General features: G+C 36.3%; 1 protein-coding gene across 5 annotated transcripts in view; it reads right to left on the bottom strand.

Moving 5' to 3' along the window:
- LOC128238264 (four and a half LIM domains protein 2-like) overlaps nt 1–26,356 on the bottom strand; it is a 145,720-nt gene that overhangs the window by 20,384 nt on the left and 98,980 nt on the right. For all 5 annotated transcript variants that reach the window (XM_052953985.1, XM_052953986.1, XM_052953987.1 and 2 more), the window contains 2 exons: nt 24,762–24,977; nt 5,255–5,455 (listed from right to left, as the gene is read on the bottom strand). In XM_052953985.1, coding sequence (XP_052809945.1) covers nt 5,255–5,455; nt 24,762–24,977 — 417 coding nt within the window. The remainder of the gene's footprint in view (nt 1–5,254; nt 5,456–24,761; nt 24,978–26,356) is intronic.

The following is a 26,356-nucleotide window of genomic DNA, read 5'->3' as shown; positions in this document are numbered from 1 at the left end:
ACAGTGTCCTCAACAAGACAATACAAGTGCTGTGACAGTGTCCTCCACAAGACAATATAAGTGTTGTGACATTGTCCTCAACAAGACAATACAAGTGCTGTGTGACAGTGTCCTCCACAAGACAATACAAGTGCTGTGACAGTATCTTCAACAAGACAATACAAGTGCTGTGAATGCAGTGTCCTCAACAAGACAATACAAGTGCTATGACATTGTCCTCAACAAGACAAAACAAGTGCTGTGACAGTGTCCTCAAAAAGAAAATGTAAGTGTTGTGACAGTGTCCTCAACAAGACAATACAAGTGCTGTGTGACAGTGTCCTCAACAAGACAATATAAGTGTTGTGACAGAGTCCTCAACAAGACAATACAAGTGCGGTGTGACAGTGTCCTCAACACAATCTGTGACAGTGTCCTCAACAAGACAATACAAGTGCTGTGTGACTGTGTCATCAAACAGACAATACAAGTGCTGTGTGATAGTGTCCTCAACAAGTGCTGTGACAGTGTCCTCAACAAGACAATACAAGTGTTGTGACAGTGTCCTCAACAAGACAATACAAGTGCTGTGACAGTGTCCTCAACAAGTGCTGTGACATTGTCCTCAACATGACAATACAAGTGCTGTGTGACAGTGTCCTCAACAAGACAATACAAGTGCTGTGACAGTGTCCTCAACAAGTGCTGTGACAGTGTCCTCAACAAGACAATACAAGTGCTGTGTGACAGTGTCCTCAACAAGACAACACAAGTGCTGTGACAGTGTCCTCAACAAGTGCTGTGACATTGTCCTCAACAAGTGCTGTGTGACAGTGTCCTCAACAAGTGCTGTGACAGTGTCCTCAACAAGTGCTGTGACATTGTCCTCAACATGTGCTGTGTGACAGTGTCCTCAACAAGTGCTGTGACAGTGTCCTCAACAAGTGCTGTGACATTGTCCCCAACAAGACACTATAAGTGCTGTGACAGTGTCCTCAACAAGTGCTGTGACATTGTCCTCAACAAGTGCTGTGACAGTGTCCTCAACAAGTGCTGTGACATTGTCCTCAACAAGACAATACAAGTGCTGTGACATTGTCCTCAACAAGTGCTGTGACAGTGTCCTCAACAAGTGCTGTGACATTGTCCTCAACAAGACAATACAAGTGCTGTGACATTGTCCTCAACAAGACAATACAAGTGCTGTGTGACTTGTCCTCAACAAGTGTAGTGACATTGTCTCCAACAAGCGCTGTGTGACATTTTCCTCAAGAAGTGCTGTGACATTGTCCTCAACAAGTGCAGTGACATTGTCCCTAACAACTGGGATCATTCGAGTTGGCGATTTTCGCGATTTCTCGCATAAAAATAGCTCAAATCGCATCCAAATCATGTAAACACGAGATATTCTCACACATGATCGCAGTTTGTGTATTTTGTGCCTTTTCCCTTAGTTGTTTTACAAAATAATGCATTGTAGTCGCCGATGGCTTCTTGTTTATATTAAATGAATTACTGACAAATTGCCTCCCCTACATTAAATGCATTTGTCTTATCGAATGTTTTGATTGATATCGTCCACGCACTTGTTTTCAAGCGTTTTTGCGACCCAGAATAATTTTGTTTACGCGGGTTACCACTGCATTTTAAAGGCGTCTACAATATCGGAAGCATCAAAATGTCAAATCAAAAAACGTTGTTTGCATTTCTTAAAAAAAACAAGCCTCTGGACCAAAATAAAATAACAACTTCAGATGAAAAACAACAATGGAAAGCCTACATCTCCCCAAAAAAAGTCAATGCACCTTTCAGCAAAAATGGCTAAATCCTTTTTTTTGCTCCAGTATGATGAGTATGAATGTTCATGATGTCTGAACTGTTAAAAAGTGTTTCCTTCTAATCAGCAAGTGTATATATTATATCTATATATCTATATATTGTAAATTTGTAAATATATTGATATTCATGAATAAAGAATATAATATGGTATACATTGTTTTATCACTGAGTTATTCATGTATTATAAAAATTTCACTGAATTCTCTAACCAATTTTGGACAAATGGGAGCATTTCTCTCATTGAAAATCTGACATAGTATTATCCCTGTAACAAGTGGAGTGACATTGTCACCAACAAGTCCTGTGACATTGTCCTTAACAAATGCAGTGTCATTGTCCTCAACAAGTGCTGTGACATTGTCCTCAACAAGTGCTGTGACATTGTCCTCAACAAGTGCTGTGACATTGTCCTCAACAAATGCAGTGACATTGTCCTCAACAAATGCAGTGTCATTGTCCTCAACAAGTGCTGTGACATTGTCCTCAACAAATGCAGTGACATTCTCCTTAACAAAAGAATATGATTCAACTTCAATTAGACAAAAATTAGGCTCAAGACAGGGATTTTTGGTACATATTAATAATCTTAAAGACACATCTGTTGACTTAAAAGCAACCCACATTGGTCAAATTGCAATTAAGCGTTATTCTTCATCAAAATCTGAATGTTTTCAGATTCTTAAAGCATTCCATGGTCAGTCTGGTTCCTGTTCTCTCCAGTATGGATGAATAATGTGGCTCTAAGTAACAAACTGATACGATTACCCAAACTGCAGTTATCGATGAACTGGCATCAAGTTTTAAAACATTACTGAAGGCCATGTATTATCATATGCATTGATCAAATATAGACAAACCACCCAACCACCTACTTGTTATCATTCTAATGTGGAAAACACCAGGCCAATTTCCAGATGGAATATTTGAACAAGCTGTGAACATCAAGATAACATGTTCTATCACAATCTTCCATCTACATGGGGTAAACCATCACATCCAGCAAAACACAAGGTCTATCTGGGGAGATGATTACCAATCACTTTCAACTCTATATCTGCTGATCCTATCTTGCAATGATAACCAGAATATAGGTTTCAACAATTACATTAATAATCCAAACAATGCATTGGATTTCAGCATGATACTACACAACTATAACTTCATACTAGATTCTTGTGTGTTTTATCTTCTCGAATGTTTTTTTTCTCATAAAATTATAACACCTACAGTATTTCAAACTTTCACAGACAATGCATTACATCAAGTTACATAAAAATGAATGAATGAATTGAAATTGAGATTGAACAACTACTTACTATAGCTTTTGCTTTATTTAATCAAGATGTTGTAACAAACCTCAGTATAATATTATATGAATAAATTCTTTGCTGGAAAACAGAAATAAAGAGATAATTGCAACATAACTTATATAACTTTATACTAATTGTAAGACAGCATTGTATGGCCAATAATGGTTTAAAACACACCTACATAACTAGGTGAACAATGCTACAAATATTGGTGGAATGAGGAAGGTAGCATTCCATGCAACAGTCAGCATTATTCATGAATCTACAGTGAAAGTTTCAGGAAATCTTCCAGGCCTGACATGGAGAACACATGTTCAAATTGTTTCTAGACAATGTTTCTAGACATTCTCCTGAATAAGCAATTTATTTCAAATTCCATTTTAATATCAATTCAATAGCAATGAAGTGGAGAACTATTGAAATTGTGGAATGTGCTGGAAGTAATTGAGAAGAGAACATCTAAAATTAAGACATTTAAAGATAGGGTGATGATTGTATAATTAATTATTGTGTTGCTAAAATACAAAGAATCATTCACAAACTGTTTAGTAAATTACTGTTTTTCTTACTCTTTATTATCTCACCAAATATTGATGACCAAAACAATATGAACAGAAACAAGATAATTATACAAAGCAAGACACAGCTGTTCAAAATACAAAAATTCTGAAGGAAATCAGTTTGAGGACATTGCTCTGATAAGCTATGTGGCTTTATTATAGAAGATCATTACCAGCATCAATATAGGAGCATCTACAGATGTAAAACATCAGAACAGTTTGAGCAGCATGCCATTATGGTCTGATTAATTACCAGATAACACAATGGGTTATGCTAAACAGAGCACTTACACACATTTTCTTATAGAACAACAGATTCTGATGACGTCAACTGTTTTTTCCTTATACCCGACTTTTTGGTAGTGGCACCAATGTGAACGCCATGTCCAATACCTAGCCTACAATGTGTGACCTATGAAATACAGTTCAAAGATAAATTGAATGAGTCATGTTGAGGATATTTTCTTAATGTACACAGCACATTTTACAAGTTTTTAATTCTTCTCCTCTTGCATGAGGTTTTCACTCATCTGTGAAGAGAGCAGCACTTAAACATCTGACAGACTGTTTTGCTGTTCTGTCAAAATATTTATTTCCCCACCTGGCATATTCTAAGATGAGTTTGTTGGATTTTCAGACTGTATCATCTTGTTGTGTAAACTCTTTCATTTTGTCTAGTTTTGCATTCAACCATCAATTTGTTTCCAAAGAAATTGGCTTGGTGAGAACATGAGTTTACCTTTAATTCACATAGCAAATCATGTACAAAACAATCGTAAATGTCCACATTTACCTGTTGAAATATCAGAAAGTGTGTTAGAGGTTACTTGGTTTGATAGCCACAAACCCAATCCTTAACTTAATGCCCAAGCTATGATTCAAACCTTGTATAACTCTTCAACTTGCCCAAGCTATGATTCAAACCTCGTATAACTCTTCAACTTGCCCAAGCTATGATTCAAACCTCGTATAACTCTTCAACTTGCCCAAGCTATGATTCAAACCTCGTATAACTCTTCAACTTGCCCAAGCTATGATTCAAACCTCGTATAACTCTTCAACTTGCCCAAGCTATGATTCAAACCTCGTATAACTCTTCAACTTGCCCAAGCTATGATTCAAACCTCGTATAACTCTTCAACTTGCCCAAGCTATGATTCAAACCTCGTATAACTCTTCAACTTGCCCAAGCTATGATTCAAACCTCGTATAACTCTTCAACTTGTCAGGAATCATACCGGACAACCAAAGCCTCAAAAATAAAGGGTACACAAAAATCTTACCAATTTCACACAGTGATGTCTGACAGTCAAAGACTGGTTTCTAAAGACCATATAATTTTCCATTTTGAGTAACCCGAGTTAAATCTAGTACCCTCAGATACCTCAAACATAGTCAAGATCCACATTTTCTGACAAGGTTAAAACTGGTTTCCAAACCTAATAAAAACTGGTTTCCAAACCTAATAAAGAAACCTTATAAAGACTGGTTACCAAACTAATAATAAAAATTGGTTGCCAACATTGTAAAGAATGGTTTCTCACCTAGTTTAGACTGGTTTCTCACCTTGTAATCTGGGCCGATGGGTTTCTTGCACTCCTCACAGTTGTGGGCGAACAGTTCCTGGTAGCAAGGTATGCAGTGAGGGTGTTCCTCCTTCAGAATGTAGCGACACGCTATCAGCTTCTTGTCACAGTTCTTGCAGGCCAGGTGATCCTTGTGGTAGTTCTGATCCATCGCCTTCGTGTACTCCGACGAAAATATCAACTGAAAATATGTCATGCAAAGTTTGTTAATCTTTTGCATACAATGTAATGTTGTAATCAGGACTTCTAAAAACCGGCAATTAGCCAGTCTGGACCGATTTTCACCAAGCCAAACCGATTTCAGTTTCAAAAAGTGTCGAAAAAATCGGCCTGAAATTTTCTCATTTTTTATAATTTCGGTCCCAATCTTCTAAGTCAGTAAATATTGTAGAAATTGTAATAGACAAACATTCTTGGGTCATTCACACCTTCAAAATTACCCCCAATAAAAGTGTCCTAGCTACCATCAGACCAGCTGCTTTTTCCGCTAGGCTGAACACTCAATATCTGTTAATTAGCAGACCCTCTCAATCAATCCAATCACGTGTAGCATTAGGTTGCAGAAGACACAAAGAAATAATGCGCTTGCAGCTATCCTGCTTAGGTGTTAAATCGGTCCATATTTTCACATAGCAATCTGCTATGTTGTCAATCAAATACAATAATCATTGTTAATCCAGGAAACCATTAAAATTCCGAATTAACTAACCATGTTCTATAGGATATCGACAGCGACACGCTTGATTAACTACAGAGACTGAAAGCTGAGTGCGTCGCTTACGTCATTTTAATACACTGTTATGAAAAATTCATTGTCAATATCAATGTTATAGCTAGATGCCCCGAATATAACGTTAAATCTTGATATAAATATGATTATTTAAGATTATCAGTGGAATGTTGACCCTCTGTTGTAGCATTAAGCAAATAAATCATAATGCTGTTGCACTTTTTTTTCATTGGCCGCAGTTATTTATGATCGCAGCGTTTCTTGTTAAAAACTCCACAGAAATCTATGAGAATCTCTTTTGAAATTAAGTTTGTATCAATTACTATCTAATTTGGCTATGATACTTCTAGAGCCCTCTTACGAATTGCCACATCGCAAAAAAATATTGACAGAATACACATCGCGAAAAAATATTGACAGAATACACATCGCGAAAATGTGTGACATTTCTATATAATCGGACTTTTGAACTGGTCTTTTTTTTTTGGGGGGGGGGAACCTTTAGAAGCTCTGGTTGTAATATTTACTTATAATTTTATGGTGAAGATCATATATGCATTTTTTATAAAGTAAGAAAATGCAAAATAAATTAAAGAGCCACTTGTAATTATAATGTGATATTGATAAGTTATGTTTGTTGTGGAAAAGACAAGGAATTGGTAAGTATTAAACTTCACTACAATGCTGGATTTAGAACAACTTTTTACAAAACAAACTTCTGTCTATTACACAACTTAATTGAGTAGAAGTGGCAATTAGGAGACAAGGCTGTTCTCATGAGCGAGACAAGCCCCATTGCACCTTCATTGTGCTGATCAATACACCAGACCACTTTTTTCAGCAAACAATTTCTTTTTTGCCTGTCAACAAGTTGTTCTGACTAATTACGAAGCTTCTACAAGAATGCCATTATAAAGTGGGTAACATGCCAGTCTGGCTTTATGTCAACAGATTGTCTTCCATCACTGGTGCACAGCCAAACTCTCATCTCTATCATTGGATCAAACATATTCTCATTTTTCCAGAAACATTTTTCCTTGACCAGAATGTTATGTTGAATTAAATTCAGATGCAGTTTCATAATCCCAAAATGACCACTGTGGTGATATAACTAAGATCTTGAACTATACTTACATAATTTTGATATATTCATAACCAATCAAGCAAATTACAGTGTATTTAATCACTTTTTGACCCTATATTTTATTTGGTTCTAAGAGTTTTTCAATATTCCCTTTTATGGAAAACATCTCAGCTATTCAATATTCTGAGCAATAAGTCTAGAAACAATTTGTCCAGGTCTTAGGATGCTGTAGACATTAATTTTATTGAATATTTATTGATTGGCAATAAATGGTAGAGTGACAGACATTATATTTGGTTATTGATGTTCGTAGTCAGCAAGATAGTCGACAAGCCTCAAAAACATAGAACCAAGGGAGGTAATTTGATCAGAAGTGAACTATCTAAAGATGAAACAATTAAAAGGGAATTAACTCTTGATATTTACTTTCTATTTATTTCATTTTTATTTCAGACATTTACCTTCCTGTAAGAGCATATGAGAGAATGTCAAACTGATCTATCTGAAACATTCGCTGTTTAACAAGCCCAGCTTTCATGCCTTGTACAAACGCCTACACCCCACATACCTGCCCTATGTCACCAGCATCATTTAGACATCGCTATCTTTCCCTATATCAATATTCCACAATCAACACACTAACAAAATATTAGATGAACAAATTTGGAAAAGATGGCATGTCCAATACTATTTAGATGCATGAAGCTAAGAGAATGGCGAGCCATATTGATTGGGGAGTCTCTTAGGCCGGATAGCATGCTGCTTCACAGTCATTATCTTCCATATGAATGAAACTCTTTTACTGGCATTAAATGCCACTCAAAACATTAAATGACAAACATTTCCACAAATAAATATTCAAATCCACAGATAACAGCAAACTGATAACAAGTTCTAATAATTTTAAGAGTTGCAGCACAGAATAATTTTCTGAAGAAGGAATAGCACACTATGTACCAGATGCCACCACTTGCCATCAGTTAATCAAGGGACATAATATAACAGTTGTCAAAACCAGAGTTATGTGGCATATGTGCACTTTGTCAATGGTAACACTTATAAATATCTCGAAATGTTTTTTAGGTAGAGCAAACATTAAGGTTTTGCATGCCTAGTCAATGAAAACAGCAAGACTTAAAATATACCTCCACTTTGCTTATTTCAAACAGAAAAAGTTAAACAAGCTCTATCTTTGGTTAAGACCACTTGGATTACATAAATATAAAAAATATTTACATATATATTGAAGCAGTGTTCTAAGGTTTGTACATATTTCAGCAAAACAGCTAGCATCTAGATGTATTTTTTTATGGTTTATGGAATGGACAGTCAACGGGTCCCTGGTAATCGATTTCTCCAACACTGTACACAATGTCTGCTTGTCTGGCATTTATGGTGATTAAAATTGAAGACTCCTTAAAAGCACAAAGTTATGGTGCCAAATAACTGTATGCACAGTTTCATCACACTAAGATGATCAATTATAGAGCCACTCTGACACATTATATATTCCAGCTAGCTATTATGAAGAACTGAAAGTGGATTAACTCCAAGAAAAGCATTAATCTGAACAAAATTAATGTCCATTCTTGAAAACAGGTCAATTTAATGCTTTATGGTCTTTTGACAAAGTTATGCCAGAAAGTGAGAGGATTTGTTATAACTGCAAGTGTCCTGTTATAGAACTCTAAATGACTCACTAGCAGTACAAGTGAACAGAAATGTGACATTGACCTTCAAAAATAGCCCTTTTAAAAATTGGTCAAAATCATAATTGATCATAAGAAATAATGTAAAAGCCATTTCAATCAATGAGAAGATATTCGAAATGAACCATAAATAAAATGTTTAAACTTTTGTAGTATGAATTAATTACAAGCTGCATTGACATCTTAATATGGAAAAAAAAAATCTGACATAGATTGTCAACAATTGCTGATGAGCAACATACTCTTAATTCAATTATAACAGGTCCACGCAAAGTCCTTACCAAAAAACATTTCACTGCCTAACCCTAGCCAAGACAGGTCCCTTCCTAGCCCAAGCCAAGACAGGTCCTTTCCAAGTCATCATCAAGACTGGCCCTTGCCTAGCCATGATAGGTCCCTTCCTAACCCTAGCCAAGACCTGTCCCTTCCTAGCCGTTGTCAAGGAAGGACCTTGACTAGCCATGACTATAAGGTCCCTTCCTAACCCTAGCCAAGACAGGTCCCTTCCTAGCCTTCGTCAAGGAAGGACCTTGACTAGCCATGATTATAAGGTCCCTTCCTAACCCTAGCCAAGACAGGCTCCTCCCTAGCACTAGCAAGGTCCCTTCTTAAACCTAACCAAGACAGTTCTCTTTCTGGCCCTTGCCAGGGTCTACCTAGCCCTTGCCAAGACAGGTCCCTTCCTAGCCCTTGCCAAGACAGGTCCCTACCTAGCCCTTACCAAGACAGGTCCCTTCCTACCCTTGCCAAGACAGGTTCCTACTTAGCCCTTGCCAAGACAGGTCCCTTCCTAGCCCTAGCCAAGACATGTCCCTTCCTAGCCCTTGCCAAGACAAGTTCTTCCTAGACATTGCCAAGACAGGTCCCTTCCTAGCCCTAGCCAAGACATGTCCCTTCCTATAAGCCCTAGCCAAGACATGTCCCTTCCTAGCCCTTGCCGAGACATGTCCCTTCCTAGCCCTAGCCAAGACATGTTCCTTCCTAGCCCTTGCCAAGACAGGTCCCTACCTAGCCCTTGCTAAGACAGGTCCCTTCCTAGCCCTAGCCAAGACATGTCCCTTCCTAGCCCTAGCCAAGACAGGTCCCTTCCTAGCCTTTGCCAAGACAGGTCCCTACCTAGCCCTAGCCAAGACAGGTACCTTCCTAGCCCTAGCCAAGACATGTTCCTTCCTAGCCCTAGCCAAGGCAGGTCCCTTCCTAGCCCTAGTCAAACAGGTCCCTTCCTAGCCCTAGCCAAGACAGGTCCCTTCCTAGCCCTAGCCAAGACAGGTCCCTACCTAGCCCTAGCCAAGACAGGTACCTTCCTAGCCCTAGCCAAGACAGGTCCCTTCCTAGCCTTTGCCAAGACAGGTCCCTACCTAGCCCTAGCCAAGACAGGTACCTTCCTAGCCCTAGCCAAGACATGTTCCTTCCTAGCCCTAGCCAAGGCAGGTCCCTTCCTAGCCCTAGTCAAACAGGTCCCTTCCTAGCCCTAGCCAAGACAGGTCCCTTCCTAGCCCTAGCCAAGACAGGTCCCTACCTAGCCCTAGCCAAGAGATGTTCCTTCCTAGCCCTAGCCAAGGCAGGTCCCTTCCTAGCCCTAGCCAAGACAAGTTCCTTCCTACACTGTCATGACAGGTCCCTTCCTAGCCCTTGCCAAGACAGGTCCTTGCCTAGCCCTTGCCAAGACAGGTCCTGGCCTAGCCGTTATCTCAAGCAAGGTCCCTGCCTTGAAATTTGTTTGTCTTATGACCTTGACCATTAACAGATTTACTGACTCAACAAAATACAATTCCAGCTGACACGCAATTTCTTACATTTAGCAGCCAACCTGAGTGCAAGCTTGTCTGAAAGTTATTCCAAAACTTTCACTGTTCTGTAGAATAACAAGGAAGCATTTTTGGCATGAAGTTATCTGAAGAAAAAGATATCTGTTTTACAAACTCAGTAGGACTAGTGCCAAGGGCTATATGTAAAGCAAGAATTTCAGATAAGTTCTGGTCATTTAAGATTAGCATTAATTAAGTTGTGTGAGTAGTCATTTTCATAATAAAGACCTCCAAATAAACAATTTAACCGATACATAGTCATTAGACCATACTAAAATAATAATATTTTGTTGTGATATACTGAAATACTTTGCCTATTCCTATAACACATAAGCTCCAGATGTTAGAATAATGTTATGTACATATACTCTTTTAATCTTCATTTCCTCAGAAACTGTTATGTCATCATATTTGCACTATACAACATATGATATTTTAAGTTACAAAACAATAAAAGTCCATACAAATGGAGCAATATTAGAAGATTTTTGGGTGGAAAATTGGTTTCAGATGTTCGCTATGTACATGCATTTATCAATACACTTACTTTTTAACTGATGATGAGTTAAACAAATATTCTAGGGCAGGATATTGCCCTCCCTTTCTTCTGCAAAAATAATATTAATGAAACATTTAAAGATTAAAATGATAAACCAATCTACTTTCAGACTTGTCAGTTTTATCATCATTACACAACCTTTGACAACAATTATGTGAATTTATTCAGAAATGTCAACGGTGAAGGTAACATTTAGCAATCAAACAAGTTTTCTATCAAATTAAAAAGCAATAAATTGAGGTTACATATAAGTTTGCTGCTGGGAAGAAAGATAACACAACAGTGATGTAACAAGATAATACATTGAAGTGAAATTGAGCAATGTGTGTGAACAGGTATTCACTTAGCGCTTCATTTATCTTAAAAATAACAACATATTAATGGTTGAAATCATTGTTTTACATGGGATTGGCAGTGTTTTTCAAAATATTCCAGTTTTTTATTCAATATTGATCAGACATTCTACATGCTGTGCTGTAATTGTTGGTTAAATTGTCAATGGTCCACAGTTGAAATGATATAGTTTGTCTGGATATTTTGTATTTCCTGAGCTTTTGGATTCCTTTTAAGGAACTTTTGAGACTAAGTTTAAAGGAAAGTGTTTTTAAGTTAAGAAATGATGATAACTCTTTCTATTTTGTGAAATACAGTTGTAGTAATAGTTAATGAACATACTTTATAAAACCTTAATAATTAAAAAAGACTTACTGTAAATGTGCTATTTTCTGACTCTGTGCCTTGAAAAATGCTTATACCTGAACCATAAACTTTAAAAAAAATGCACCCTGTTCTTTTAAAACTAGTTTAATCCCCACCATTTGTTAATAACACACCTGTTCTGAGGCAGCTGACCTTTAAGTGGTCCTTTACCAACCTCTTCAATGCTACATCCCAAATATCTAACCTCTTAGGACTTCTTGTTGATGAGAATATTTTATTTAAATATCTTCCTGATATAATTTAAGTCAACGAAAGTAAACCAAATGACTCCCAGGGTGTTAGACAAATGTATTTGTACAATCTTGGAAGAGGACCAATTAGGATAATGCAACATAAAAATATCTAAGCTCTGGGCCTTGTTATTTTGGAAAAAAAGTTTTTCTTTCAGTTTTCCCTTTAAGTTGCCATGGCAACTAGAATTCTAAATGGAAAATATTTCTTTGAACAAATGTGAAAAAGAATCACTCAAGGATCATTGCTGTGAAATTTGGTGAAAATCGACCAAGCTGTATGGAAGAAAATATTGGTTGAAGCAAATGTTGCTGACAGACAATAGCTTCGTGCTCAGGTGAGCTAAAACAGAATTATGAAACATTAATATTTCCTTGAATGAAAGCTTTATTTGGAATTTGATCATTGAACATAAATGTGTGAATCCTGTTATCAGAGTGAGTGATCTAATGTATTGTTCGGTCCATTCAGCTACATATCATTATTTGTTTTGTTATTTTTGGTTCAAATTTTTTATTTTATTATTTTGCAGTTTTCAAAATATCAATTGATTAATAGCAAATTTATATTGATTTTACTTATTGGTGTTACTCCCAAAATAGAAATAGTTCATAATGAAGTTGTCCATCTGTTTATATTTCATGCTTATGATTTCAAAATATTATGGTGTTGCAGGAATAATAAGGGTGAAGAATTTTTTGAGTTTGCATGAAAATTATAAAGAAGGATATTTTTAAAAAATGAGTCAGTACACATTGTAAATGGTAGAAAATGTGTTAAGTTTATCTTGTAACAAAGCTTCCATTTATGAAATACAGCAAGCAAAAAACAACTGTCAAAGTTTAAAATCATGACCATCGCAAGACTAAAATAATTTACAAAGTTTCATGTTAATTTGTGCACCAAGATGACTATACACTACTTATCTGTAATAACATGAAGTGATAAATTGATGAAACTGTTTAATTACTAATATACAGTACATACCAAAAAGTAAGTTATAAAATATCCAAGACAAACTCCGACCACTAGCACTGGGACTCACTAGCTGAAGACGACAGACAAGATCTGAAACCTCTCGTAACAATAGCAAGAACACAGGACCTCTGGCAGCACTCTAGATGCTAGAAGATTCCCCGGTGAGTCTTCCAGCCTACACACCTTGCCATAATTAAGCCGCCAAGCAGCCAGGTAACGAACCTACCTTCACTTACCCAGAGTACTCACGGGCATAGCATTAAGGCTTGATCATATATCATGATGCAGTCAGGTTATGAACCTTAGTAACCTTCACTATAGCCCACATTTAATAGCTAGGGAAAACTTATATCATGACTATCTTTGTAAGGTACAAGTAGACTCCCTTCTGTAAATTCAGCATACCATTTTGCTGGTAAAATTATTATAAAATCCTTTCAGGTCAAAAATTTAATTCATTATAGCAAGAATAATCACTTAAATTTATGCAAGGAAATAATCATGAACCTAAATAAACCCCAAAATATAAACACTGTTTTACTGTATTTTTGTTCTTTGTACGGGTAGTTTTATTTCTACATCATTCTGAGAGCAGTCATTAGTGCTACACCCCTGGACCTTGTTGAACGGACTCAGATCACCACAGTCTATATCACCCTCCCAATTACAGACAATATAACTGCATGAATGCAATCATTTCTCATTCACTCATTTTTTTGTGTTACATTATAGATGAATATATCAAATGATGAAGAACTTAGGCAACGCTTTGAGAACAAGTTCTGTTCAAATTGGCAGTGAAATCTTGTAGCAACTTAATTAGAAGCATATATCATAGTGTGAGGTTTGAAAATCATTTCTCATCAAAATCATGATTGCCAGAGAAAATGTAAGAAAATGATGTAAATTTTGTCAAGTTCTATGAAACCACGGGCAACAACGAATTACAGAAGAGAAAGTTGTCATGGCAACTAAGTTTGTTTACACATGCAGCCACAATTAACAAGGGCGTACTATTTTAAGATGGGATTGGAGTTATTAATAAGCCAAAATATATATACATTTACTGCCTGGTTTATTCTGATAACAGGTTCGTATAACCAGGGATGTCCCGAGGACAATGACCACAGATTCATCTCAAATGACAACAACAACAGCAACTCTATGCCAACAAGGTTCATACAATAAATATCTAAATGTTATGTATAACAGATTCATTTTATCATCATGCAAAGGCATTTGTTTCCCCCCAACATTGAAATGTCATTTAATACATATTGTTGCTTTCATTATAAACATACCATATCTTTATTAATTAAACAATCTGTATTTGGTCGTTTAATTTATAAATTGATCAATGACTGAACAGATAATTTCACTAGCTCATGGGATTTTTGACATAAGCCCAGGGGATTCTAAACTATAATTAGATGTAAATGGCTGAATAACAAATCACTCATACATGCCATATTTCTGGAAAGCTTTACAGAGGATTTTGCTCAGAAAACCAGGGGGATTTTCATATTTCTTAATTAATTGCTCGGGGATGGTCATTTCTTTTCTAATTTTCAAGGGCATTTGACTTAAGCTGGCATTTCTTCTTCACTAAAATTAACTATATTGAGAGTGTATGTTTTTTTAATATCAGGGATATTGATCCCCCACCGGGAGACCAGGAGATGGATGGAAATTCTGGGGGATTTCCCATTTGTCAGGGGATATGGCATGTATGCTAGCTATAAAGCCTGAAAGAGGCTTTGGTTATTTCAATTTTTCTAGAAAAATAATGCCTCTCAACATTTTCATGATGAAGGAGGGGGGGGGGGGGGGTTCTTAATTAACACCTAACCAAAATCATCTTTTTCAGTCAGGATGCATCAATTACATGGAAGACACGCAGGCTTTATAACTTGTATAACACCACTGCAATATGGCTGGTATATACACCTGAGACACATTACGTACCACATCATTTTATATCTTTCTTAACATACAAATTATCATCTCATCTTATGGTCTGTGGTTTTTGTTGTTGTTTATTTCCGTAACTAGATACATCAATCCATTTTTGTTTACTTGTGGTACAAAAATGTTTACAAATTGGTTATTGTCATGTCATAAGATACAGTATGCCACACTAAATCTGCAATTGCCTTATATTTTATTATCCTGTTTTGAGCAAAATGCTCACAGTTTAACAATAAATACATTTAGTGTTCAGCATTCACCACCAATGGGATTGCCGGACACATCCACATTCGCCGCCAATGGGATTGCTGGACAGATCCACATTCGCCGCCAATGGGATTGCTGGACAGATCCACATTCGCCGCCAATGGGATTGCCGGACAGATCAACATTCGCTGCCAATGGGATTTCCGGACAGATCAACATTCGCCGCCAATGGGATTGCCAGACACATCCACATTCGCCGCCAATGGGATTGCTGGACAGATCCACATTCGCCGCCAATGGGATTGCCGGACAGATCCAAAATCGCCCCAAATGGGATTGCCGGACAGATCCACATTCGCCGCCAATGAGTTTGCCGGTCAGATCCACATTCACCGCCAATGGGATTGCCGGACAGATCCACATTCGCTGCCAATGGGATTGCCAGACAGATTCACATTCACCGCCAATGGGATTGCCAGACAGATTCACATTCACTGCAAATCAGCCAATGGGATTGCCAGACAGATTCACATTTACAGCCAATGGGATTGCCAGACAGATTCACATTCGCTGCCAATAGGATTGCAGGACAGATTCACATTCATCGCCAATGGGATTGCCAGACAGATCCACATTCGCCGCCAATGGGATTTCTGGACAGATTCACTCACATTCATCGCCAATCGGATTGCCGAACAGATTCACATTAAAACTGATTACAAAAACAACATATTTCCATTTAATAACAAAAAACGACCGCCAAATTTCCATCATATAACAAAAATGACCACCAAATTTCCATTTAGTAACAAAAACAACCGCCAACTTTCACTTAGGCATTAATTGTTTTTATGAAGTGAACTATTTACAAGCTGACACATGTGCACTTTAACTTATTTAGAGTTATTTGTATGATATTTTGCACTGAACACTAGAAAATAAGCATTTAATTATTAATCCATGCAGGGCTGTGCCTGGCATGCTATCAATTGTTTCGAAGATAAAAAAAACCCACAAACTATAATGTAATTTTTTTTTTTATCCTGTTACTATAACTGGAAGACAGAAACAGAAAATTTACTGAAAAAAGTATATAATTACAATTACCAGACCAAAATTGGAAAGCTGAAAATTTAGAAGAAAAAAAATATATCCAATGACACTTACAGTATCTGCAGACTCCATTTTATGCCAATATGATTTAAATCCAGAAGCCGTCTAACAAGTGTCCAAGGGAATATGTGGCTGTCTGTTACAGTAGTCTATTTCATTGGCAGTCAGTCAATATTTCCTTCACTACAATAAAATACTCCCTAATAATCCAAAATCAGACAAAAAACAGCAACTTGTTTCAGTAAAAATAGAGAGAATCTAGTATTTCTCCCCAAAATGGAGATATTTAGTGAAAATTCTTTAAGATCCAGGTAAGGCTTGATGTAAACAAAGCAGTGGAGAGGAGGAAAACTGCAACAGGATTCAGTGTCAACTGTCATGAAGGCTTTCATCCCAGTATCATTATTCAAGATAAAAACGTCACACATAAGTATCTGGATAATTTATCACCCGCTAACATGCATGTGTGCATGAATTATTTCATTGTTTGTATATCCAATTTCAATTGGTGGTAAATAAAACACTTGAACAAGTAGTCACTGAATGCAGTTCCTGTGAATTCCTTTAAACTGAATCACATAATAGTAAATGTTTGTAAAATGCATTAATAGGTGCAGTGAAATGTGTTTGATTAGCCTGAATGAGTTTAACTAATCTGTGGGAAACCACTTCCATTCAACATAGAGTACATCAGCTGGATCTGCTTTCACCCTTTAAGCCACAAATTAATGTTTATATTCTCACACACAAATAGAATAGAAGACACAACTATAATGCAATATATTATCTTCATATGCTGATAAATTCAATTAAAATTATGAAAATACAAACTTATGTATCACATAATACATGTACATAAGCCCTAGGAAAATATTTCAAAACTTCCTATAATCTTATGTATAACTATAGATACTATAGATTTGAAACATTTCAACACTTGAAGTGTGAATTTTTGGTCTGCCTAATACATCATGGTTAACTTTATTTTGATAATATAGATTTAGAATCTTGACAGAAGTATACTGAGACTGCAGGCCTTGCTAGTATACAAGAAACATCATTGAATGAATAACAAGTTTAACTTTAGTGCATATAGTTATTGATCAGTTCTTATTTAGAGGTTAATAAACGACGCGGCTTATAAGTTTCCAAAACAATCCAAAACATGTAATATTGCATCCTCCTGACAGTAGTGAATTAGTTAAATGGCTACTATACAGTTAAGATGACTGTAGGCAATGCAAGCTATACAGTATTGCAGATAGCTTCTTCTTTAAAGGTCAATTGAAGTGGTAAAATTATTTTTTATAATAATACCATAAAGGTCAATTCCATGCAACTTACATCTTTTTGTGTTGAAATCGCTATGACCTTTGACCTAAAGACCTCAAATCAACAGGGGTCATCTGCTGGTCATAACCAACTGCCTACCAAGTTGGCAGACTGCCGGCCAAATTATTGCCAATCAGACAAGCCATTTGTGTTTAAAGTCACACCATAATATTTGACCTACTGATCTTATAATAAATAGGGCTCATCTGCTAGTTATTACCTATATCCCTACCAAGTTTGAGAATGGCCAAAGCATGCTGCAGTTATTAATCGGAAAATCTTTTTTTGCTAAAGGTCACTTTGGCAGTGACATCTGATAAGGTCACGACCAACCAAGTTTGAGGATCTTTGGCCAATTGTTCTGTAGTTATCAATCAGACAAATTTAGGTCAACTTACAGAACAACCATTACGTAAATTTGTGAATGATTGGAAAGAAAATGTGTCAAGGTCAAAGATTATGTAATGGTAGAAACTAACAGAGAATTTCTTGTCAGTTTAAAAATAAAAACTGTATAGAGGAGTAACGATTAAACAGTTTTACTGCACAGACATTGAGCTGCTTTTTCCAAATTAAGATGTGGCGTAGTTATGTTAGAATTGGGTAAGACTCAAATTTGTCAGTTGACATTCAAGGTCCCAGTCTACTTGTTTACAATAAGCATTTATGCAATACATTCTTGTAAATATTTGCAACCTCTTCAAAACAACTTATCATTTTCAGGAAGTTGTACTATAAGCTATTTTTAAAAACAAGAAATGCCGCAATGCGACGAAATCAGTTTTTAATGATTGACAGAAAAACTTCAGCCTGTGTCTGTTTTTCTAATTTTAGTAACAGTGACCTAAACCCTTGGGACTTCAAATGCAATCCCATGAAAGGTATCCATAAACTCTTCCTTTATACCAAGTTGGGTCAATATATGTCAACCCTAACTTAAGTCATTCAGTTTCAACAGTTTTTCTATTTTTAGTAACAGTGACCTTGAACTTGACCATAGGGACCCCATGAAAGGTCTCCATAAACTCTTCCTATAGACCAAGTTAAGTCAAGATATGTCAACCCTAACTAAAGTTATTCAGTTTCAACCGTTTTTCTATTTTTAGTAACAGTGACCTTGACCTTGACCCTAGGGACCCCAAACGCAATCCCATGAAAGGTACCCATAAACTCTTTCTATAGACCAAGTTTGGTCAAGATATATCAACCCTTACTAAATATATTCAGTTTCATAGGTGAGTTTGACGCCGCCCGCCCGGCCGCCCGCCAGCCTGAACAACAACGTTCGTCATTCTAATAACCAGGTATCACTATGTGAAAACCTGGTTAACAACAACAACAGTTTTAGATCTTACAAAGCAGCTTCGCCATCGGTAAATGTGAACCAGTCTGACATAAACATGCTTTCAAGCTCATTATCTATTCTGTTTTTTGAACAATGCCAAAAACTTCCCACGTATTTTACATTATTTTACTAGAGCGGCATAGTAACTTAAAGAATGATATTGCTTATTACAGCAAATTGCCTATATAGTACAGGGCTACAGAAATATTCCTGCAATGTTACAAGAGATTTACCTGCGTAATGTTTTTCTATAAACATTCCATTTAATGTGGAGGGTTTTGGCAAAACATCTTTGATTGTTTCAAAATAGCTGGCATCTGTGTATCTAGGATTTCACAACTTTCTGCTACCAAAACCTGTTGCTATTACTCATTATGATCAACATAATTTAATTATGGAATATAAAAGGGTGTATTTCGTATTTTTATTCTTCCTCTAATTATATTTATGCATTTATGTAAATGTCAGACAGTACAAATGTATAAACTGAGTAAAGATTCAGTTTCTGTTTCTATTGAGTAACACTTCTGAAATATTCTCTAACAATGCTAAAATAGTCTCTCCAGTATCTGTCTAAACTGAGTAACAATGTGTTAACTGAGTAACAATGCTGGAATATTCTCTCCAGTATGGGTCTAAACTGAGTAGCAATGTGTTAACTGAGTAACAATGCTGGAATATTCTCCAAGTATCAGTCTAAACTGAGTAACAATGTGTTAACTGAGAAACAATGCTGGAGTATTCTCTCCAGTATCAGTCTAAACTGAGTAACAATGTGTTAACTGAGTAACAATGCTGGAATATTCTCTCCAGTATGGGTCTAAACTGAGTAACAATGTGTTAACTGAGTAACAATGCTGGAATATTCTCTCCAGTATCAGTCTAAACTGAGTAACAATGCTGGAATATTCTCTCCAGTATTGGTCTAAACTGAGTAACAATGTGTTAACTGAGTAACAATGCTGGAATACTCTTCCAGTATCAGTCTAAACTGAATAACAATGTGTAAACTGAGTAACAATGCTGGAATATTCTCTCCAGTATCAGTCTAAACTGAGTAACAATGTGTTAACTGAGTAACAGTGCTGGAATATTCTCTCCAATATCGGTCTAAACTGAGTAGCTATGGTGTCTAAACTAAGTAACAATGCTGGAATATTCTCTCCAGTATCGGTCTAAACTGAGTAGCTATGATGTCTAAACTAAGAAACAATGCTGGAATATTTTCTCCAGTATCAGTCTTAACTGAGTAGCTATGATGTCTAAACTAAGTAACAATGATGTCTAAACTAAGTAACAATCCTGGAATATTCTCTCCAGTATCAGTCTTAACTGAGTAGCTATGATGTCTAAACTAAGTAACAATGCTGGAATATTCTCTCCAGTATCGGTCTAAACTGAGTAACAATGTGTTAACTGAGTAACAGTGCTGGAATATTCTCTCCAATATCGGTCTAAACTGAGTAGCTATAATGTCTAAACTAAGAAACAATGCTGGAATATTCTCTCCAGTATCGGTCTAAACTGAGTAGCTATAATGTCTAAACTAAGTAACAATGCTGGAATATTCTCTCCAGTATTGGTCTAAACTGAGTAGCTATAATGTCTAAACTGAGTAGCTATGATGTCTAAACTGAGTAACTATAATGTCTAAACTAAGTAACAATGCTGGAATATTCTCTCCAGTATCAGTCTTAACTGAGTAGCTATAATGTCTAAACTGAGTAGCTATGATGTCTAAACTGAGTAACTATGATGTCTAAACTAAGTAACAATGCTGGAATATTCTCTCCAGTATCAGTCTTAACTGAGTAGCTATGATGTCTAAACTGAGAAGCTATGATGTCTAAACTGAGTAGCTATAATGTCTAAACTGAGTAGCTATAATGTCTAAACTGAGTAGCTATGATGTCTAAACTGAGTAACTATAATGTCTAAACTAAGTAACAATGCTGGAATATTCTCTCCAATATCGGTCTAAACTGAGTAGCTATAATGTCTAAACTGAGTAGCTATGATGTCTAAACTGAGTAACTATGATGTCTAAACTAAGTAACAATGCTGAAATATTCTCTCTAGTATCAGTCTTAACTGAGTAGCTATAATGTCTAAACTGAGTAGCTATGATGTCTAAACTGAGTAACTATAATGTCTAAACTAAGAAACAATGCTGGAATATTCTCTCCAGTATCAGTCTTAACTGAGTAGCTATAATGTCTAAACTGAGTAGCTATGATGTCTAAACTGAGTAACTATGATGTCTAAACTAAGTAACAATGCTGGAATATTCTCTCCAGTATCAGTCTTAACTGAGTAGCTATAATGTCTAAACTGAGTAGCTATGATGTCTAAACTGAGTAACTATGATGTCTAAACTAAGTAACAATGCTGGAATATTCTCTCCAGTATCAGTCTTAACTGAGTAGCTATGATGTCTAAACTGAGAAGCTATGATGTCTAAACTGAGTAACTATGGTGTCTAAACTAAGTAACAATGCTGGAATATTCTCTCCAGTATCGGTCTAAACTGAGTAACAATGTGTTAACTGAGTAACAGTGCTGGAATATTCTCTCCAATATTGGTCTAAACTGAGTAGCTATAATGTCTAAACTAAGAAACAATGCTGGAACATTCTCTCCAGTATCGGTCTAAACTGAGTAGCTATGATGTCTAAACTAAGAAACAATGCTGTAATATTCTCTCCAGTATCGGTCTAAACTGAGTAGCTATGATGTCTAAACTGAGTAACAATACTGGAATATTCTCTTCAGTATCGGTCTAAACTGAGTAGCTATGATGTCTAAACTGAGTAACAATGCTGGAATATTCTCTCCAATATCGGTCTAAACTGAGTAACTATGATGTCTAAGTTAAGAAACAATCCTGGAATATTCTCTCCAGTATCGGTCTAAACTGAGTAGCTATGATGTCTAAGCTTAGAAACAATGCTGGAATATTCTCTCCAGTATAGGTCTAAACTGAGTAGCAATGATGTCTAAGCTAAGAAACAATCCTGGAATATTCTCTCAAGTATCAGTCTAAACTGAGTAGCTATGATGTCTAAACTGAGAACAATGCTGGAATATTCTCTCAAGTATCGGTCTAAACTGAGTAGCTATGGTGTCTCAACTAAGAAACAATGCTGGAATATTCTCTCCAGTATTGGTCTAAACTGAGTAACTATGATGTCTAAACTAAGTAACAATGCTAGAATATTCTCTCCAGTATAGGTCTAAACTGAGTAGCTATGATGTCTAAACTAAGAAACAATGCTTGAATATTCTCTCCAGTATAGGTCTAAACTGAGTAGCTATGATGTCTAAACTAAGTAACAATGCTAGAATATTCTCTCCAATATCGGTCTAAACTGAGTAACTATGATGTCTAAGTTAAGAAACAATCCTGGAATATTCTCTCCAGTATTGGTCTAAACTGAGTAGCTATGATGTCTAAACTAAGAAACAATGCTGGAATATTCTCTCCAGTATAGGTCTAAACTGAGTAGCTATGATGTCTAAACTAAGAAACAATGCTGGAATATTCTCTCCAGTATTGGTCTAAACTGAGTAGCTATGATGTCTAAACTAAGTAACAATGCTAGAATATTCTCTCCAGTATAGGTCTAAACTGAGTAGCTATGATGTCTAAACTAAGAAACAATGCTGGAATATTCTCTCCAGTATCGGTCTAAACTGAGTAGCTATGATGTCTAAACTGAGTAACAATGCTTGAATATTCTCTCCAGCATTGGTCTAAACTGAGTAGCTATAATGTCTAAACTTAGAAACAATGCTGGAATATTCTCTCCAGTATCGGTCTAAACTGAGTAGCTATAATGTCTAAACTAAGAAACAATGCTGGAATATTCTCTCCAGTAGCAGTCTAAACTAAGTAGCTATGATGTCTAAACTGAGTAACAATGCTTGAATATTCTCTCCAGTATCGGTCTAAACTGAGTAACAATGTGTTAACTGAGTAACAATGCTGGAATATTCTCCCAGTATCAGTCTAAACTGAGTAACAATGTGTTAACTGAGTAACAATCCTGGAATATTCTCTCCAGTATGGGTCTAAACTGAGTAGCTATGATGTCTAAACTAAGAAACAATGCTGGAATATTCTCCCAGTATCAGTCTAAACTGAGTAACAATGTGTTAACTGAGTAACAATGCTGGAATATTCTCTCCAGTATCGGTCTAAACTGAGTAACAATGCTGGAATATGCTCTCAAGTATCGGTCTAAACTGAGTAACAATGTGTTAACTGAGTAACAATGCTGGAATATTTCTCTCCAGTATCAGTCTAAACTGAGTAATTATGAGTTAACTGAGTAACAATGCTGGAATATTCTCTCCAGTATCAGTCTAAACTGAGTAACAATGTGTTAACTGAGTAACAATGCTGGAATATTTTCTCCAGTATTGGTCTAAACTGAGTAACAATGCTGGAATATTCTCCCAGTATCAGTCTAAACTGAGTAATAGTGTGTTAACTGAGTAACAATGCTGGAATATTCTCTCCAGTATGGGTCTAAACTGAGTAACTATCTGTTAACTGAGTAACAATGCTGAAATATTCTCTCCAATATGGGTCTAAACTGAGTAACAATGTGTTAACTGAGAAACAATGCTGGAATATTCTCCCAGTATCAGTCTAAACTGAGTAACAATGTGTTAACTGAGTAACAATGCTGGAATATTCTCTCCAGTATCAGTCTAAACTGAGTTACTATGTGTTAACTGAGTAACAATGCTGGAATATTCTCTCCAGTATCTGTATCTATATTTTGTTCCAAAATAAGTGACCATGTCAACGGCAATTCTGCTGTGATTGGAACTGATTTGAAATGTATTTTGATGAGATATAAACAATTAACAAATTCTCAGATCCACCAAATTGTGATTCACACGGATGTGCTTCAATACAGCATTTACCTCAAAATCAAATCTTTTTCCATAAACTGTCTGATATTCTGAAATACCTCTACAGTATCCGCCAATCAGACATTCATTTATAACAATGTTAATAACTGCACATATTACCCACAATATTGAATGATGAAATAAAGTTCATGAAGGGAGAGAACTCTTATATTTTCATTATCTATTGTCAACAATTACCCCCTTGAATACGTGACTAATTTTAATTTTAATCACTTTGTCAAGCAAAACATAATCTGTCAATTGATAACAAGCTTAACTTTGATTATGACCGCCCTGAAAAAATATCTTGTTTATCAATCAAAAGAATGTACTGAATGTACGTTTGTACAAAGTTATTATGTGACTTAGGTTTAACAGTTATGAATATTTATATCAGGGTGGTTCAGCATCATGTCTGTGAATATCAGGTAGGTTTAATTAATCCCATACAATCATACTTGACATTTGTCAAGTTAAGATGCCAAGTCAAGTCATATTTATTTATAAAGTCAGGTTCACAACATAAAGAACACAAGCTCTGAAGAGCTTTTAAAGCCAACTTGAAATATTTCAAACAGAGTAATCAGGTACTTGTTACATATGTATATAGTTATAACAAACATGTGTTATAGGGAAACGTTGTGGAAGTTTCTGAATTTGTCAAACATTTAATAGTTTCCGATTCTGAGTACAATTCCAGAAACAACATCACAGGTATGACAATACTCTATTTTGATTCTTAAACAAACAACAATAACCTAGCAAATAACACAACTTTACCTCATCACAGGCAGGACATCGGGGTCGTATGAGCTCTGCGTAGTGTCGTTCACAGTACAGTTTACGGGAGTGCTGGCAGTAGGTGAGGTCTACGAGGAGTTCCTCACACGTTGTACACAAGAAACATGCTGGGTGGAAACACACATCTGTGCTCATTTTGCTGGCTAAGACTACCAGCTCACCTTTCTCAATCTCACCGCCACATGTAAAACAGCTCTGGAACAATTAGGAAGTACATGTTTAAATATATAAAGTGCAAGATTTCCCTTTACACAGAAATCATTTTTGTTTCAAACAAGGATACACTGAATATCACATTTTTTATGGCATTTTTAAAGATTGTGTCCAAATTCTCTATAAGTATATCAAAGAGGAAACTTCTTGACTGCTTTTTGAATGGTATGCAATAATCCAGCAATTTTGCAGTTCAGAATTATGGTTAAAAAGTCAACATTTTGCAATAATAATGAAAGGTAAAACAATAAGTATGTCATAATATTGTGTCTTTTTAACAAAAAATAAATTTATCGTTTATTTTTCTGTGTGCTCCAAATGAATATGTTGAACATATTGTAAGTTACATACAAATTCTCCACTTTTTCCTCCCAAATCAGAAAATTAACAGAAAAAGTTACACTTCAACAAGAGCTGTCACAGTATGTGACGAATGCCCCCGAATGTGACATTGACCTACGAACAAGGTCAGTACATGAAAAGTTGATCTTGCCTTTACGTGTCAAATACATATGGCAAGTTATTTTAAATTGCCTCTGAACATAAAAAAATACCACCCATACTTGACAACCTACACTGTTATGTCCTTATATTCAGAATTCCCTTGTGAATAAACACAGTGTATCTTTCACCTTAGAGGTAGGGACACGGGTCTTGCACATGACACGTCTTCTTCGTATGTGGAACACATGTAGCAAGTGATTTTAAAATCTGTCCATACAAGGGAAAGTAACAGCCCTGACACGACAACCTATACTCTATGTCCTTATATGCAGCACTCCATTGTGAATAAACACTAAGTGTGACCTTGACCTTTGAGGTAGGGACACGGGTCTTGCACCCGACACGTCGTCTTGGTATGTGGAACACATGTGGCAAGTTATTTTTAAATCTGTCCATACAAGAGAAAGTTACAGCCCTGACAGGACAACCTATACTCTATGTCCTTATATGCAGCGCTCCATTGTGAATAAACACTAAGTGTGACCTTGACCTTTGAGGTAGGGACACGAGTTTTGCACGCGACACGTCGTCTTGGTATGTGGAACACATGTGGCAAGTTATTTTAAAATCTGTTCATACAAGAGAAAGTTACAGCCCGGACACGACAACCTATACTCTATGTCCTTATATGCAGCACTCCATTGTGAATAAACACTAAGTGTGACCTTGACCTTTGAGGTAGGGACACGGGTCTTGCAGGCGACATGTCGTCTTGGTATGTGGAACACATGTGGCAAGTTATTTTTAAATCTGTCCATACAAGAGAAAGTTACAGCCCTGACAGGACAACCTATACTCTATGTCCTTATATGCAGCGCTCCATTGTGAATAAACACTAAGTGTGACCTTGACCTTTG

The sequence above is a fragment of the Mya arenaria genome, chromosome 6, assembly GCF_026914265.1.
Source record: "Mya arenaria isolate MELC-2E11 chromosome 6, ASM2691426v1".
Classification (NCBI taxonomy): Eukaryota; Metazoa; Mollusca; class Bivalvia; order Myida; family Myidae; genus Mya; species Mya arenaria.
This window is presented reverse-complemented; position numbering and strand designations above follow the sequence as displayed.